Source organism: Periophthalmus magnuspinnatus, chromosome 5 (assembly GCF_009829125.3).
Source record: "Periophthalmus magnuspinnatus isolate fPerMag1 chromosome 5, fPerMag1.2.pri, whole genome shotgun sequence".
Classification (NCBI taxonomy): domain Eukaryota; kingdom Metazoa; phylum Chordata; class Actinopteri; order Gobiiformes; family Gobiidae; genus Periophthalmus; species Periophthalmus magnuspinnatus.
In genome coordinates this window covers 22308465-22323046 of record NC_047130.1, presented here as the reverse complement: position 1 = coordinate 22323046, position 14582 = coordinate 22308465, and the positions used below count along the sequence as shown (strand labels likewise).

The 14582-nt window shown below is 36.6% G+C and overlaps 1 protein-coding gene across 1 annotated transcript in view; it reads right to left on the bottom strand.

Annotated features, from left to right (window-relative positions):
- Positions 1–14582, bottom strand: part of atp2b2 (ATPase plasma membrane Ca2+ transporting 2) — a 143866-nt gene that overhangs the window by 29665 nt on the left and 99619 nt on the right. Inside the window, exon 12 of the mRNA XM_055221696.1 lies at positions 12626–12868. Coding sequence (XP_055077671.1) covers positions 12626–12868 — 243 coding nt within the window. The remainder of the gene's footprint in view (positions 1–12625; positions 12869–14582) is intronic.

The window sequence follows — 14582 nt, the reverse complement described above, 5'->3', positions numbered from 1 at the left end:
CATAACACTGTTAAGAGGGTATCTTGGTTCATGACTTGGCGTGTTGCAGGGAGCAGCTGCCCTCTCCCTGGGCCCTTGGGTGCTCCTGCGGGCGAGGACATATGCCACAGGGAGCACTGGCACCCACACTTCCTGCTCCACCTGCGGCACTCCCTAATCCTCCATTATACAATCACGGGCTGTTCCACACTTCCGCTTTCTCCATGTAATACTTCTTATTCTTATAAGAAGTATCTTATTCTTACTAATGCTTTTGTGTTTTTTTTTGTTATTTTAGTGCATTTTCCAGCACAGAATGGTTTTGTTAAAGGTGCACTATGTAACTTTTCTGGAGGAGGGTACCTGTCTCCATGGAGATGCTATTACTTAGCTTGGAATGTTCCACAGTACGGTATTCAACTTGTCTATTTTGCATTTATTCAATTACACATCTTTTTACTCGCTCAAAAATACAATGAAAAACATGCACTTTTAATGTCACTGGGTTCACCACACCACAGATCTGACCTGTAATTTAGCCTTGTAGTGTCACGTGCTTGTCTCCACGCAGAATAGGAGAGAAGGTGCAATCTCTATGGAGACAAGCTGCCCCTCCACTGAAAAAGTTACATCAAGGAACAGTTAAGTATTCTTGTTTTTTTACTCCTGTCCGATAACTCCAACAATTTGGCAATATACGGTATATACTTTTGTATCAGCTAAACTAGGCCAACTTGTGGTTAGAACAAGCCCTACAGACATCCTTACATCAGATAAAAAAACTACATAATCAAACCTTACATCGAAACACGCTATTGTTTCTTTAGAACAAAGCTGACAGCACACAAGGTTAGTCAACAAGCTGAAAAAAAATGTCTGTATTCCATTGTGTTACAGCATTGTCCAACCTGAATGTGATAATGATTTTTTAATGCATGTGTGTAGGGCCAATTACACAAGTGGGTTAAATGCAATGCATAATTCATAATTTGTCTACTAACTACATATCCCATTACTGACTGTCTAAAATCATGCTCCTTGTTCTTCTGGATTTGATGCTAGCTCGTCCCCTTCTATGTAATTGTTCAGTGGGCAGTGCAGAAGCCAACTGGGCCAAGGCCTGGAGCTGGCTCTGAGGCACAAACCTCCAGTAATCAAGACATCACCAAATGGGACTTCTGTTTTCTGTATAGGACAGTTGGTTTACTTTATGTTTATAGGCGATACCAGGTATTTTTTGTTTTGATAAAATACAAAGTAGTACAAGGGTAAGTATCACAGTACTGAATCAACACTGATACCAATTAATTAAAAATGCAATAAAGCTCCTATATTATGACAAATTTAAGCTTGAGGTATGGAGAGGCTATATTATCTTTGCTTGACACAAGATAATCTGAAAAAAATAACATACATACAATTGAACTAGAATATAAACAATGTATTTTTTAATTACATTTTTTTTATTACTTTTTTAAATTAAAATCTGATTAAAAACTTTTTTTTTTAAGTTTTTTTTTTTTCAATACCACAGCAAGTATTGATAAGTAAATATTTTGCTATTACTCTGCCCACTAATATTAGAAAGATTAAACCAAATATAGCAAATGAATGAACTAAAACACCTTTGGCAAATTGCAATGACTTTACACATGACCTGGATAAAAATTATAAATAAATAATAATAAGGACACACACACACCTTTGTGGTTAATTTTCCATCCATGTTTTGTGCCATACTTGAACTTCAACCAAGACATTTAAAGACACTTTTTATACATTTCTGATTCCCATAATATTGTCTGAAAAATGTTAAAATATTTAGGTTATCATAATAAATTGCATATAAGGTAATGGTGAAATAAGTCATATTTTGCATTGACGCCTCCTCTAATATAATGCAGACATTCATCATATTCTTTACACTATTAGTCACATCTCTGCACCAGAAACAGGAAATACATTTGCGATGAAGTGGCAAATGTTCTTTGTGTTGCTATTTTCACCATCAGCCCCCTGCCGCTCTTCAGGCTCCGCTTTTATCATTTAGCCTTTTTTTTGCCTTTTTTTTTTTGAAGAATTGCAAATTGTTTCATCACAGACACGCAGCAGTCCAAATATGGCGGTGCCGACTCTAGCTGGAGCGTGCTTTGAAGTGTGACAGACAGATTGTTAATCAGCTGCAAGAGTTTAGAGAGTCGAAGATTGATTAGTGCAGAACAAACGGATATAATGGGAGTTCGGAGTTTAGATCAGCAATTTGAACTTTTAATTTTTTACATCCTTTTTTGTCCTTGTCTCTTGACCTAACTAAAACCTCGTATTACCCATGGTAAATAGTTTGATAAGAATACAAGCTTCACTTTATAAAGCTGTGTAGACTGGCATCGATTTTATCTTCTCAAGTTTAAACAGGTGTGATTGACAATCAGCCAATCAGGGACGCGCATGGGCCGCTGGTATCAAAACAAATATGGCTGCTTACGAGGAAAAAAGGTAGGGAAAAAATGTCACAGGGGACTGAAAAACACTGCAGATTTGCCACAGAATCAGGTGAGAGAGAGTGAGAGGTGAGAGAACATTTCTTGTGTTCTAAGGAGAGACTGAATATACAGAACAAACTTAGCTGGATCACTGACCAGTAAATAGTACCCCAGTAAATAAGGGCACCTTTCATCCCACACTCTTGTGAGCTTTCTCATTCATACATGGTTGGAGAAGTGTCTTGCCCAAAGGCAGAATAAAAAATCTCTTATCTCTTGTCTGTTGCTATTTCCGACTTATATTGATCTACTATTACTATTCATATTCCTATACCTACCGGAGTGAGAAGGCATTAAGTTGTTGCATAATCAATCAATATTCTACCAAGACTACAACACAACACTGTTAAAACTCAAATCACTTGACTAATTTGATTTAAACATTCAAAAGATACAATTAAAATGTGGGAGCCTCATTAAAGTTATTTCACTGCAATCAGTTTCTAAATTCCTAAAATGAGTAAGCACTACAGAAAGCTATTACTAAAGAACATTTGAATATATATGCATCCAAAGTTTTAGCAATGATAATTTAAACAAAGCAAGTTTCATCTCATCTCTTCCACAAAACAAACTAAAGACTTTTTGGAGCTTTCTACCATTACTACCGTTACAACGTTGTTCTCTCATCAAAAACATGTCTGAAGAGGTTTTAGATGTCATCCGTGCATGTTTGAGTATTTTAGCGATCTCTCCCGGGCACTATTAAAACCCTCTTTGCGGTTAGCAGTACGATTCTGTCCAATTCTCAGCCCGCAAGCCTACGTCATCCATGCTCCCACAAGACAACGCTTCATAAATATACAAAAGTAAGATACAAAACATTACACTACAACTTGGCCTGAAACCATGTGCAGCAGTTTCATTAGCAGAATGCAGGTCGATTGTGCTGTGATAACGCTCTGAATGGGGAGCGACTTAGCAGGGAGAGCAAAGAGAGGGGGAATCAAAACTTATAAAACATGTTAATACTATGTTTTCGGCAAATATAGCATTTTCAGAAAGATAAAAGGTAATATGGTGATCTAAATATGTTTAGATCACCATATTCTAAACATAGAAGTGCTTTGATTTATTCTTGAAAAGCTCCATATAAAACTAATTTATTATTACTTAGAACTTTCTATTCCAGCCTCTTGTTTGGATCAAGGCCTCATCCTACAATCATTTATCTTTAAGTTGTTAGCTGTGCTCTTAAGGGGATGCCATGCCGAAAATCTGTGGCCGTATAATAATCTAATAACGCACAAACTTCAATAGATGACCTTCACATTTTAATTCTGTAATTGCATCTCCAGCCTGAAAAATGCCTTTGTACTATAACGAGAATTTCATTGCACATATGGCTCATTTGTCTGATGCAACCACTTTGAAAATCTACATTCCTTTTTAATTATTCAACTGTGACTTGCACTAAATCACATCCCATTATTTTTGCATTGCGTAATATAAAAATAGGTTGTGCTCTTAGTGGAAGTGACCATTGATTTAAATTGTCCTGGTCATTCAAATCCACATGAAACAATTTTAATAAAAGCGTAAAATCTTTTGTGTCGTGCGAAGGGGAAATTGAAGAACTCATTATCTTTTGCTACTGAAACATCAAAGCGCTGTTATTTTAATACAATGATAACCTCCCAGTCACTCCCAGTCGAGTTTCACTGCAATTTAAAACCTGCACACGAGAACTAAAGATAGCTCAGCTTTTTTCTGGATTAAAACTATTTTCTGATGCAGGGGCAGTGGGTGCTGGGAGCTTAGAACGCATGTCCTCTCTCTTACTGTGCAAAAGAGCATGCAGCCCCCAGATGACAAAAGCACTGTAAACCCAAGCCATATATAGACTACAACAATAGGCTGTTCAAAAATATCTCTAACTATAATTACCACCGAGCAGATTAAACACTATGAGATAAGATCGCAAAATGATCTGATGTTAGATAATATGCAGTGATATGAAGAATACTTTGAAAATGTATGTGAATTAAAATGTATTCTGTGTACATGGTCCAGTGCTTTCATATTGAGTTGTATTATATTAGTGTAAAAGCAGCTTTATGTTTCTTATGTATTTATTTAACCCTAATTAGAGAAGTGAAAATCACACACCACAAGAGCAGAGTTTTTGATTTTTCCCATAGAATGTATATAAAAATGGACATAGCCAAACTGCTAACTGCCATGTTCCAAATAGGAAGTGATTGTGGTTGTGCTTCCGGCTCCATCGACTCACTCGACTCATTCACCTTCTATTGAAAAACTCTCTGTAACTGCTGCTGTCAGGCTCATCATTTTGGTCTTAAAATGTTCATATTAACCTGCTGTACACGATCCTGATAATTTTATTTTGCTATTTTGTCCCTAAATCAAGAAATGAACATTAATAACAGACAAATCAGGTGCTTTTTTCCCTGAGGTCGCCTCAGAGTTAGCAACAGGTTTGATTGACAGTGTTGCTAAGCAACTGCTCCCTGCTAAACCAGCTGTGTGGTTAGGAAGAGGCATTACCTTCAACAGGCTTCATCAGATTGGCTCTTTGGTTGCTATGATACTCGTAGTTGGAATTCCAAATATGGAACTTGGCTCCAAATTCACCTCTATAACGGTTACAGCCTTGATGAGCTTCATTTGGCTGGAGCCGAACGCTATGGGTGACATCACACTTCCTTAGTCCACTTCTTTATTCAGTCTATGACTTTTCCTCACTAATACCATAGTTTGAAAATTGCATGGTCAAGTACTTGATGTATTCCTCTGATTTTAGCTAAACTGAAACAGTAATTGTACCAAAATTCTGTAGTAATAAATGTGTCTGTACACATAAGTTACTTTTAAATGCAGTCAAGTTTACAATTAAAGAAGTTTTTCAGTAATAGAAGTGGCATGATAAAATCTGCAGTGGGGGCAATTAGACTTTGGTAAGAGAGAATTAAAATTAGGAATGGGGCAACAAACAACAATATTGTTTATTGTGCTAAAAAAGGTAAACAATAATAGTTCATGGAACATTTATATAATCGTGATAATAGCCAACAGACATAATCGTTGTTTTCATTTATAGCAAAGTACAGTACTATATCAGTTGTTTTATAAAACCTATAATATTTAAATTATAATCAATCATATACAGAACATTTTTACACTATCAGCAACTTTATTAATCATCGTGATATAATCGTAATTATTTTGATCATGATATATGATGCTAATGATTGGGATTTGGCTCAAAGCTCACTTAAACTGGACTCCTTCATTTCTCTTTCTGCTTTTAAATGTAAACTGAAGGTAATTTTTAAAGACGTGTAAATGTTTTACTAATGATATGAAAGGAGATTTTTAGTGACAGATGTAAATGTTTGTTTTATATTTCAATGAAATTATGTGAGTCTAATTGTGTTAATTCCCCTTCCCTTGGCTGCTCTGGCAGGCCCAGGCCATCATTGTAAATAAGAATTTGTTCTTAATGTTTTGCCTGGTAAAATAAAGGTTAAATAAATATATTCATGCCTACAACATATGCCTACTTCACATATACCGTTTCCAGGATTACTAAAATGTGAACTAAAAACCAAACTATTATAACATAGATAGACAGCTCAAGAAAGTCAGCATCCTATATACATTATACATGGAAAGTTGAATGCTTGGATTGCTATGTGGAACTGATAAATTATTGATTAAGAGACGAGTTATGTTCCATTTGGAAGTATGGTGACAGTAGTACCCAAAGCCATATAAATTAAACATAGCATTCTAGTCAAACCCACAGTAAATGGTACATGGTGCAGTTTTCCTTTTTACTGTGGTCTATTTTTTCCAAATTATAGTACAGTATTGTATTGTATTGTACTGTACTGGATGTAAATATTAGGCCTGTCACTACATCGACTTGTCGTTCAATACATGAAAGCTGGAATAATATTTTGTATACATTGTAGGCAAGGATGGGACGATATACGATAATATTAACCTCGATAAAAAAAGGTCTGCATTAATCATATTTTTTAATAGTCATGATCATCGCACTCGATTATAATTGCCTTAACGGCACCAGACTGCCTCATGTTTCCGATTTCAACACAATGTTTAGATGTTAGTTCTGGTGTTTGTCCACAAGGGGGCCCTCTATCATAGTATTGAAACTTGTTAGCTTTTCTGCCTATTCTGAATTGGGGATGGTTCTTCACCACCGTCAGTCACCGTCATGGCTAGTGGACAAGCAGTGGATCTGGATCTGAACAATAAGATCTGGGATAGAAGGTTGAATAAATTGTTTCTATGTAGATCTTGTATTTTAACAATATGGTTCACATAGAAAATGTTTTACTAGGGCGATCCTGCTTTAGGGTTTTTGGGTCAATGGCATAAATTAGTTTCAGTATTATCGTTTATCATCTATATATTCTTCGGCAATATATCACACTTCAAGTTTTGCTATCATGACAGGCCTTATAAATATTGTCAATTTGTGCCATCTCGTGTGAAGTTTTCATACATTACTGATTAACTTCTAAATGGGAAAAAAGGTCTTGATAAATGATAAGCCCTTTCATTGGAGCTGGTAGGACGGCACAATTTTGTCTTTAACAACTTTAACAACAATAAGATTTGTGATATCAGTTCAAAAGGTAGGATTTTGTAGAGAGTACATTGTAAACAGGTCCAGGAGCATTAAAACTGAAATATGAACTGATGAACTAATGCAAAGAAGGCACACATTTCAGAACCTGTTTATAGAGGTCTAAACAACACTTCTTTAAATATAGGATAGGATATTTTGTTCTTCACAGAGGACACACTGTTATCTACATAATTGCAGCCTTTGCGATTTAATAATGCACCAACTCAAATTGCGATTGCAGTTGGGTTGCCATATATTACACAGTTCTAGCTCGTAGCAAATTTTCCAAAAAGAAGAGACATGAATGCAGAATAAATTGATCTCAGATGGTGAAAACAAACACAAATGAATCTCTCGCCTCCACTCGCCCAGTGCCACTCCCGAGCTGCTGCTGCTGTGTTCTTATATAAGAGGCCGATCCAGTGGGGAGCAGAAAGGGTATAGAAGCTTTGATGGCCTCACAGCACAGAGACACAAAGCAAAGAGGCAGCCTTTGATAACCGTATCAGCCCTGCGCCTCTGGCTTTATAATGGCCCCGTCCTATAGCCCCGGTTTGGTGCCAGTGCATACACGCTTTACAGTGGAGAAGCTTCATTTTCACATTTACAACATGCACCAATGGACACACTGCTGAATCCTATACCATAGATTGAGCTGTGTGACGTGATGAGCGAAGAAATGTATTCAAGTATTCTGAAAGGGTTGCGTGCCTCCATATCAAAAACACCCCAACAGGCAATCAGCGTCATGCCTTGGGTGTTGTTTTCTATAGAATGAATGTATAACAACATGTATAGACAATCTGCTCTGTTTTAGCATCTCCCCTGAAGCTTACATATTTTACTGTGTATCGTGTGTGTGTGGCATGCGTGGTAAGCTCTCAATTCATGCTTATTTATAAACTAGTGGGTCAAGGGTAAGGTTCTATTCAACTCGTGTATTGGACTTGGTGAATATTACATCAAGGGCATCTGGACTTCCACGTGTGCGTGATGACTATGGCCTATACATGGATTTCAGAATGATGAGATATTAGTGCCGTTGCCATCGAAATTAACAATTCAAAATACAATGTTATATCTCCTAAAAGGACAAAAGAAAAATCCATGAAAAGGATATGATGCGTGAAGTCCAAAATTATGATGCCAGATCTTCAAAATGACTCCTTGAAAGCACAACACAATGACTTATGCACCATTCACACTAGCACACATCATCATTGGGACTAAACTTGAACTAGACAGGGACTAAATGGGGATAGAATGGGACCAAATCGAGTCTATACCAGGATTAAACTGGCCTCACACCAGGACAAATGTGAACACGCCCTTTACGTTGAATGTACCTGTACTTCACATGCACTTGGTACTAGAAATAACCTGTTCAATGAATGGAGGGATTAAACTGACTTGTATTGTGTTATGTACAAAGGCCCACTGCTGGAGCCTAATTCCCTCAGCATAAAGCTTCTACACAGGTACAACAGATGCATACGAGGCTGCAGCATTCAGCAAAGATAACATTATGCAATTTGAGAAAAAGTGCCTTCACCATCATCAGCTGAAGTCACTATTATATTCACACACAACAGGCCCACAATATGCATTTTAAAGAGGATGTTTGTATTTATGTATTTTATTATTTCATTAACAGTAGCTGAATTATTTGCATTGAAATAAAATACGAAATAAAATGGTAAATGGTAACTTTTTTGTATATCCCTTTCCTACACCAAGGAACTACTCATGCATTCACACATACACTCACTCATACACCAGTGTACGCAGACACTGGGGGCAAAGTGGGTTAAGTGTCTTGCCCAAAGTATTAAAATAACAATCAATTTACTATAAGTCAGCTTGTTGTTTCCAGGGCATCTACATTGCACAAGATTATTTTTGATATTGAACTTGCTTACCAGTTTGTGCTTGCTTACACACACAATATTCATCTGTAGCTCGACTATCATCATAGTAATAATATCTCCACAGGGTGCGGAAGTGAAATCCTGCTGGTTTGGTTGGCCTGGGCTTATTCTTGATGCTGTTTCTATAGGGACCCTAACGCCTCGGTCAGCCATAAGTGAGTACACAGGAAGGATTAGAGTTATGGAAGATCAGCAGAAAATTACAGTACTACAGTGTGCTACAAACTGATTAAGACTCAGTGTAATGTGTTTAGGTTTATATAAAAAAAAAACTTATGAATAAGCAAAATGTGAGCTAAGCAGATTGAATGTTTGGGGATTTAAGTACATATGAACGGTTAGACTACTAATTTCTCTAAAAAATCATTTATTTATAGATTTAAAATTTTACAAAAAGGCTTTTTCTAGTTTTTAAGTTTATCATTATACTTCCTGGTTGGACATGGGCAGCAGATAGGACACAAGTAGATCATTCCACAACTGTTACCTAGCAACCATCATGTTAACAAGCGCCAAAACCTGTCAACATTATGCAATAGTTCTGATTAGACTAATAAAAATAAATGACAACGGCCCTCTTTTCTTAAATGTTTAAACTTTCAGAAAAAATGAAAAATTTGTGTAAATTGTTCATGCCTTTTGTTTGTGTTGATGACCTAACAAAGTAAAAAAAGTAAAGTGCTGTACTTAAGTATAAATTGCAGGTATCTGTACTTTATTAGAATTTAAAGTGGATATTTTTACTTTTACTTCACTACTTTTGAGAGCAGGTATCTGTACTTTCTACACCACTACATTTTTGAACAGGGCTGAAAAGTAAAAGTACTTTTTATTATAGTTTAAGACCTGCTCTGGGGTTTATTTTTAACACATTTGCAGCTTGAGCAAACAAAAATATACAGATAAAAGCAGCTAGAAAAAAAACGATTAATTAAATTCTTTCTGACTGAACAAAGTTTAGCCCAAATCTTTATCAAAATCACTACATTTGAAGCATTATTAGATCTCAAAATCTGGGTGAAAAACTTACACATTAAACAGTACTTTTTTAAAAAGGTACTTTAATACTTTTACTGAATTTTTTTTTTTTTTCATTTGATACTTTTACTGATACTTGAGTATTTTTTGGTCCAGTATCTGTACATTTACATGAGTAGCAGAATTAAGTACTTGATCCACCACTATTGATGACCCAGGTAGAGGAATTTCATTTTAGAACTCACTGCTACTTCCTGTATTTCACAGTACGGATGTAAAACTATGGTAAATATTTACCAGAGGTACTATCCCACCAAACAAAGTTATAATTAGACAAACATGAAAGTCTGCCAAACCCTCTTTAAAAGGCCAAGTCCCCATCTGTCTGTCTGCAGTCTATTTATCTATTTCTGATTGTTGCCAGGGCTAATTGGCTGGGAAGAATTCGGTCCTTGGCGCTTCACTGTAAACAAGGAGACCATCTTCGGCACTTACAGGGATTGGATTCAATTACAGTGGGCTCCGGTCTGCATATCAGATAAGACCAAATTACACAAGCGTTCTCAAGGTGACGAGTTGAGTGAACGCTGAATGAATGGGAAGCAGCAGCCAAGGACATAGAGGTCTGGAGAGGAGACAGCCTCACAGCCTTATAACACCTCTCGGCAAAGGCTTATGCTGAGCTCAGATAAAGAGCAAGGGACCAGGTTTAACATACACTGATACGTCAAGCCATGTAGACCGGTGACATGGCTTAAAATGTATGTCATGATATGAGAAAAATGCAACAGAGACAGAGGTTATAATAGAGAAAAAAAAATGTTAATAATCTTGGCTTTAACTCAATAGTGCTAACATGTCTCAGGCTTTTAATAGTAATAGATCAAACCCAATTTTTTATATATGGCTATATAAGGTATGAAAAGTATACATTCTCGTGCAAAAATATCAGTACTGAAAATTTCACCAAAAATGCAGGTTTCTCAAAAAAAAGGACTAAAATTTTTTATCTGCACATACATTTTTTTCAGTTCAAGTTGGGGTGATAATGATATAGATAATTACACCAAGGTAGGAAAAAAAATAAAATATGGAATGACAAAACAATGGAATACAAAAATATATGTGTATTGTTTCAATATCACAATACTTGCCATAGTATTACTTGATATGAGATCAAAACAAAAAAACACTGGTATGGCTCATCATTATCGCTGTACGTTTAAGGTTCTAGTCCAATTTGAAATGAGTTAATTAGTTATTCGCATCTGCAGATCCTCTAGCGTCTGTGCTTTGGCTGCTCTTTAGCATTATCTGTAGCTGCAGTGTGCATTCAAATTACATCATAATATTAGAATTTCACATCACCCCCGATGCAAACAGTAATATACCATGAGAAATACGATATGGCCAGCCCAACCTCAAGCTCCGAATTTCCCGCAGAAACAGTAAAAATGTAAATTTGTCTGTACTTTAAAATAGACCTTCTCTGAATCTCAACTCGAACCACTTTGCTTAATTTTCTTAAGCAGTTATCATTATGTAAGCCTGAGTGCATTCTGTAACTTCCCCTAAGTATCGCAAAGAGAAGGTTTGTAGAGAAAGAAAGAAGAAAGAATCTACTGTAGTCAAATATATTATGAAGAAGTACATCACTTGAATGGCTTCAAATTTCTAAACCAAAAACCTCCAGTAACCCTTTAAAATAACTACAATTTAATTAGCCTTAATAAAACATTAACAAACACAACTATTGCCCTATCCCTAACTCCTTGCCATATCTCCTTAATTAAGTAGTGACTGAGCTATAATAGTTCTTTGTTCATGCTTTATGACTAATTAAGGTGCAGTTATTATAAAGTGATACTGAGATACTTTCTTCTTGTTGGACAAAAATAAGGTTCCTTAGTACACTATTTATAACGAATTAACAAGCATTAGTGCAGTGTATATCTTATAACTGTTACTATGCCAATAACAAAAAATCCATGACTTCTTGTCATGTCATCTACATAATGCTTATAAACTATGAATACATGGTAAATGGTTACATTTTTATATAGGGCTTTTTCACCTTCAAGGCACTCAAAGCACTTTACATCAAGGAACCACTCACCCATTCACACACACATTCATACACCAGTGTATGCAAATGGATTAAGTGTCTAGCCCAAGTACACAACAACAGTACCCATCTGTGGGAGCGAGCTGGAATCGCACCACCAACCTGTGGGTCTGACTGCTCTACCAATGATGTTTATGTCGGGAGTGGCTTTTGAACTGCCAACCTTCAAATCACACACTACCAACTGAGCTACTGACGCCCAATAAACCATAAACAATGATGTGTATTATTGCCTCATAAATAGCTTTCAATGTCACTTACTCTAAATCAAAAAGGTTTAACTGATAGTATCTGTAGTAGTAACTGAAAATGTAGAAAAGACAGAACAAACACATTTTCCTTAGTGAAATTTGGTTCAATGCACAATTTGATTCGGTAGAGCACTTTTCACAACTGCACATTGATAAAAACCAATGCACATATATATAGTGTGATTAGTTCACTCTCTTACCAGTATCTTGGTGGTGTAGGCGCTGTTGATGGAGATTGCATTGATGAGTAGCTCCAGAGATTTGGGGGGCAGGACTCCGGGGTCTGGGATCTCTTTGTAGTGCATGTCTCCCACGTACACCTGCACTGCGGTCATGCGGTTTGTGGTTAGAGTCCCTGTCTTGTCGGAGCAAATGGCTGTGGCGTTCCCCATGGTCTCACAGGCATCCAGGTGACGCACAAGGTTATTGTCCTTCATCATTTTCTGTTGATGCCAGATAATACAAGGTCAGTGCATAGTTTACATTACGCAAATTTGACACATTTTACAGCCATAGTCAGATGCAAGAAGAGATGGGCTGCATTTACTCATTCACATTTTACATTGAGGTTTTTGTTGCTGTTGCTGTTTTTTTTTTTTTAAATAATCAACTGTACTTTGAAGATCAGTTTTGGCAACCCTTGAGTCTAAGTCATAAAAAGCTATCTATCTATCTATACCAGGGGTCACCAACCTTTTTTAACCTGAGAGCTACTTTATGGGCACTGAGTCATACGAAGGGCTATCAGTTTGAGACGCTCTTCTGAAATAACAAATTTTCTCAGTTTGCCTTTAGTTATACATTATTAATAATGATAAATGATAATCATCTATGTGAACACACTGATCACGTTGCAAGACACTGATCACATTAATGATTTCTCAAAATAATTATCAACAATGAGCAAGGAGGGAAACAGATATCTGTATTCAGCACTTTAACTTTACTAATCTTAGTAATTGTTAAATTTCCAGATCACATATACATCACTACATCTCATAGGAAAAGTGTCCCATTTTCACTATCCATTGACAAACCTTTTTAATAAAACATAAATAATACACATTGCACCATGTTTCATAAAGTTATCAATTATGTAATGTTAAAGAAAAATAAGCTTACATATTTTTAAATAAATCTCGGTTGCGTTGTGTGACTTTTTCACCGGTGTCGTGAAAAAAGCCTGTTGTTTACCCAAAGCTGCGTTTAGCTCTGGGCTTGTTCTGCCCATAGTGCCCGTGGGGAGTGTGCGTCCCCGTGGGTAGTTAGTATGGAGCTTTGTGAGACGTAGTGAAGTGTCCCTCCACATTGTGCAGCTTTGCCGTCACCACAGTGGCTCCGCAGATGAGATACACGCAGGTTTCTTTTACAGTCTTAAATCGTTGTGAAAGTGATCTCTTTATTTTCTACCATGTTTTGGAGTAAGAAACTGCATTCAGCGCATCCTCACAGCGCTCGTGAGGGGAGCACTGGTTTTGTTACGTGTACAATACTGACCTTTGAAGTGAGTAGGTCAAAGTTCACCTTAACTTATCTACACTTCACGTATAATGAACATAAAGTCCGTGTTGCCCAGCGACAGCTCCAGAACATCACTGCTCTAGAGATCTGCATGGAGGAATGGGCCAAACTACCAGTATGTAAAAACCTTGTGGAGACTTACAGAAAACGTTTGACCTCTGTCATTGCCAACAAAAGGTATAAAACAAAGTATTGAACTTTGTTATTGATGAAATACTTATTTTCCACCATAATTTGCAAATAAATTCTTGAAAAATCATTTAGTGTGATTTTTCTGGATTTTTTTCCCCCTCATTCTGTCTCTCATAGTTGAAGTGAACCTATGATGAAAATTACAGGCCTCTCTCACCTTTTTAAATGGGAGAACTTGCACAATTGGTGCCTGATTTAATTTTTTTTTTTGCCCTACTGTATCTCCATGGAGACAAAGTGATGGCACAGGCCAAGTGGTCGAGAGGCAATCCTCCTCACAGTAAAAATTCACATTTTTTAAAGTCATTCTTTGCAGTTTAAAAATCTGTTAATGAATCAATGCAAGATAGATAAGTTCAATGCCATACTGTGGAACATTCTAGGCAAAGTAATAACATCAACATAGAGACGAACAAGATTACTACCACTGTATTCACCTCAGAA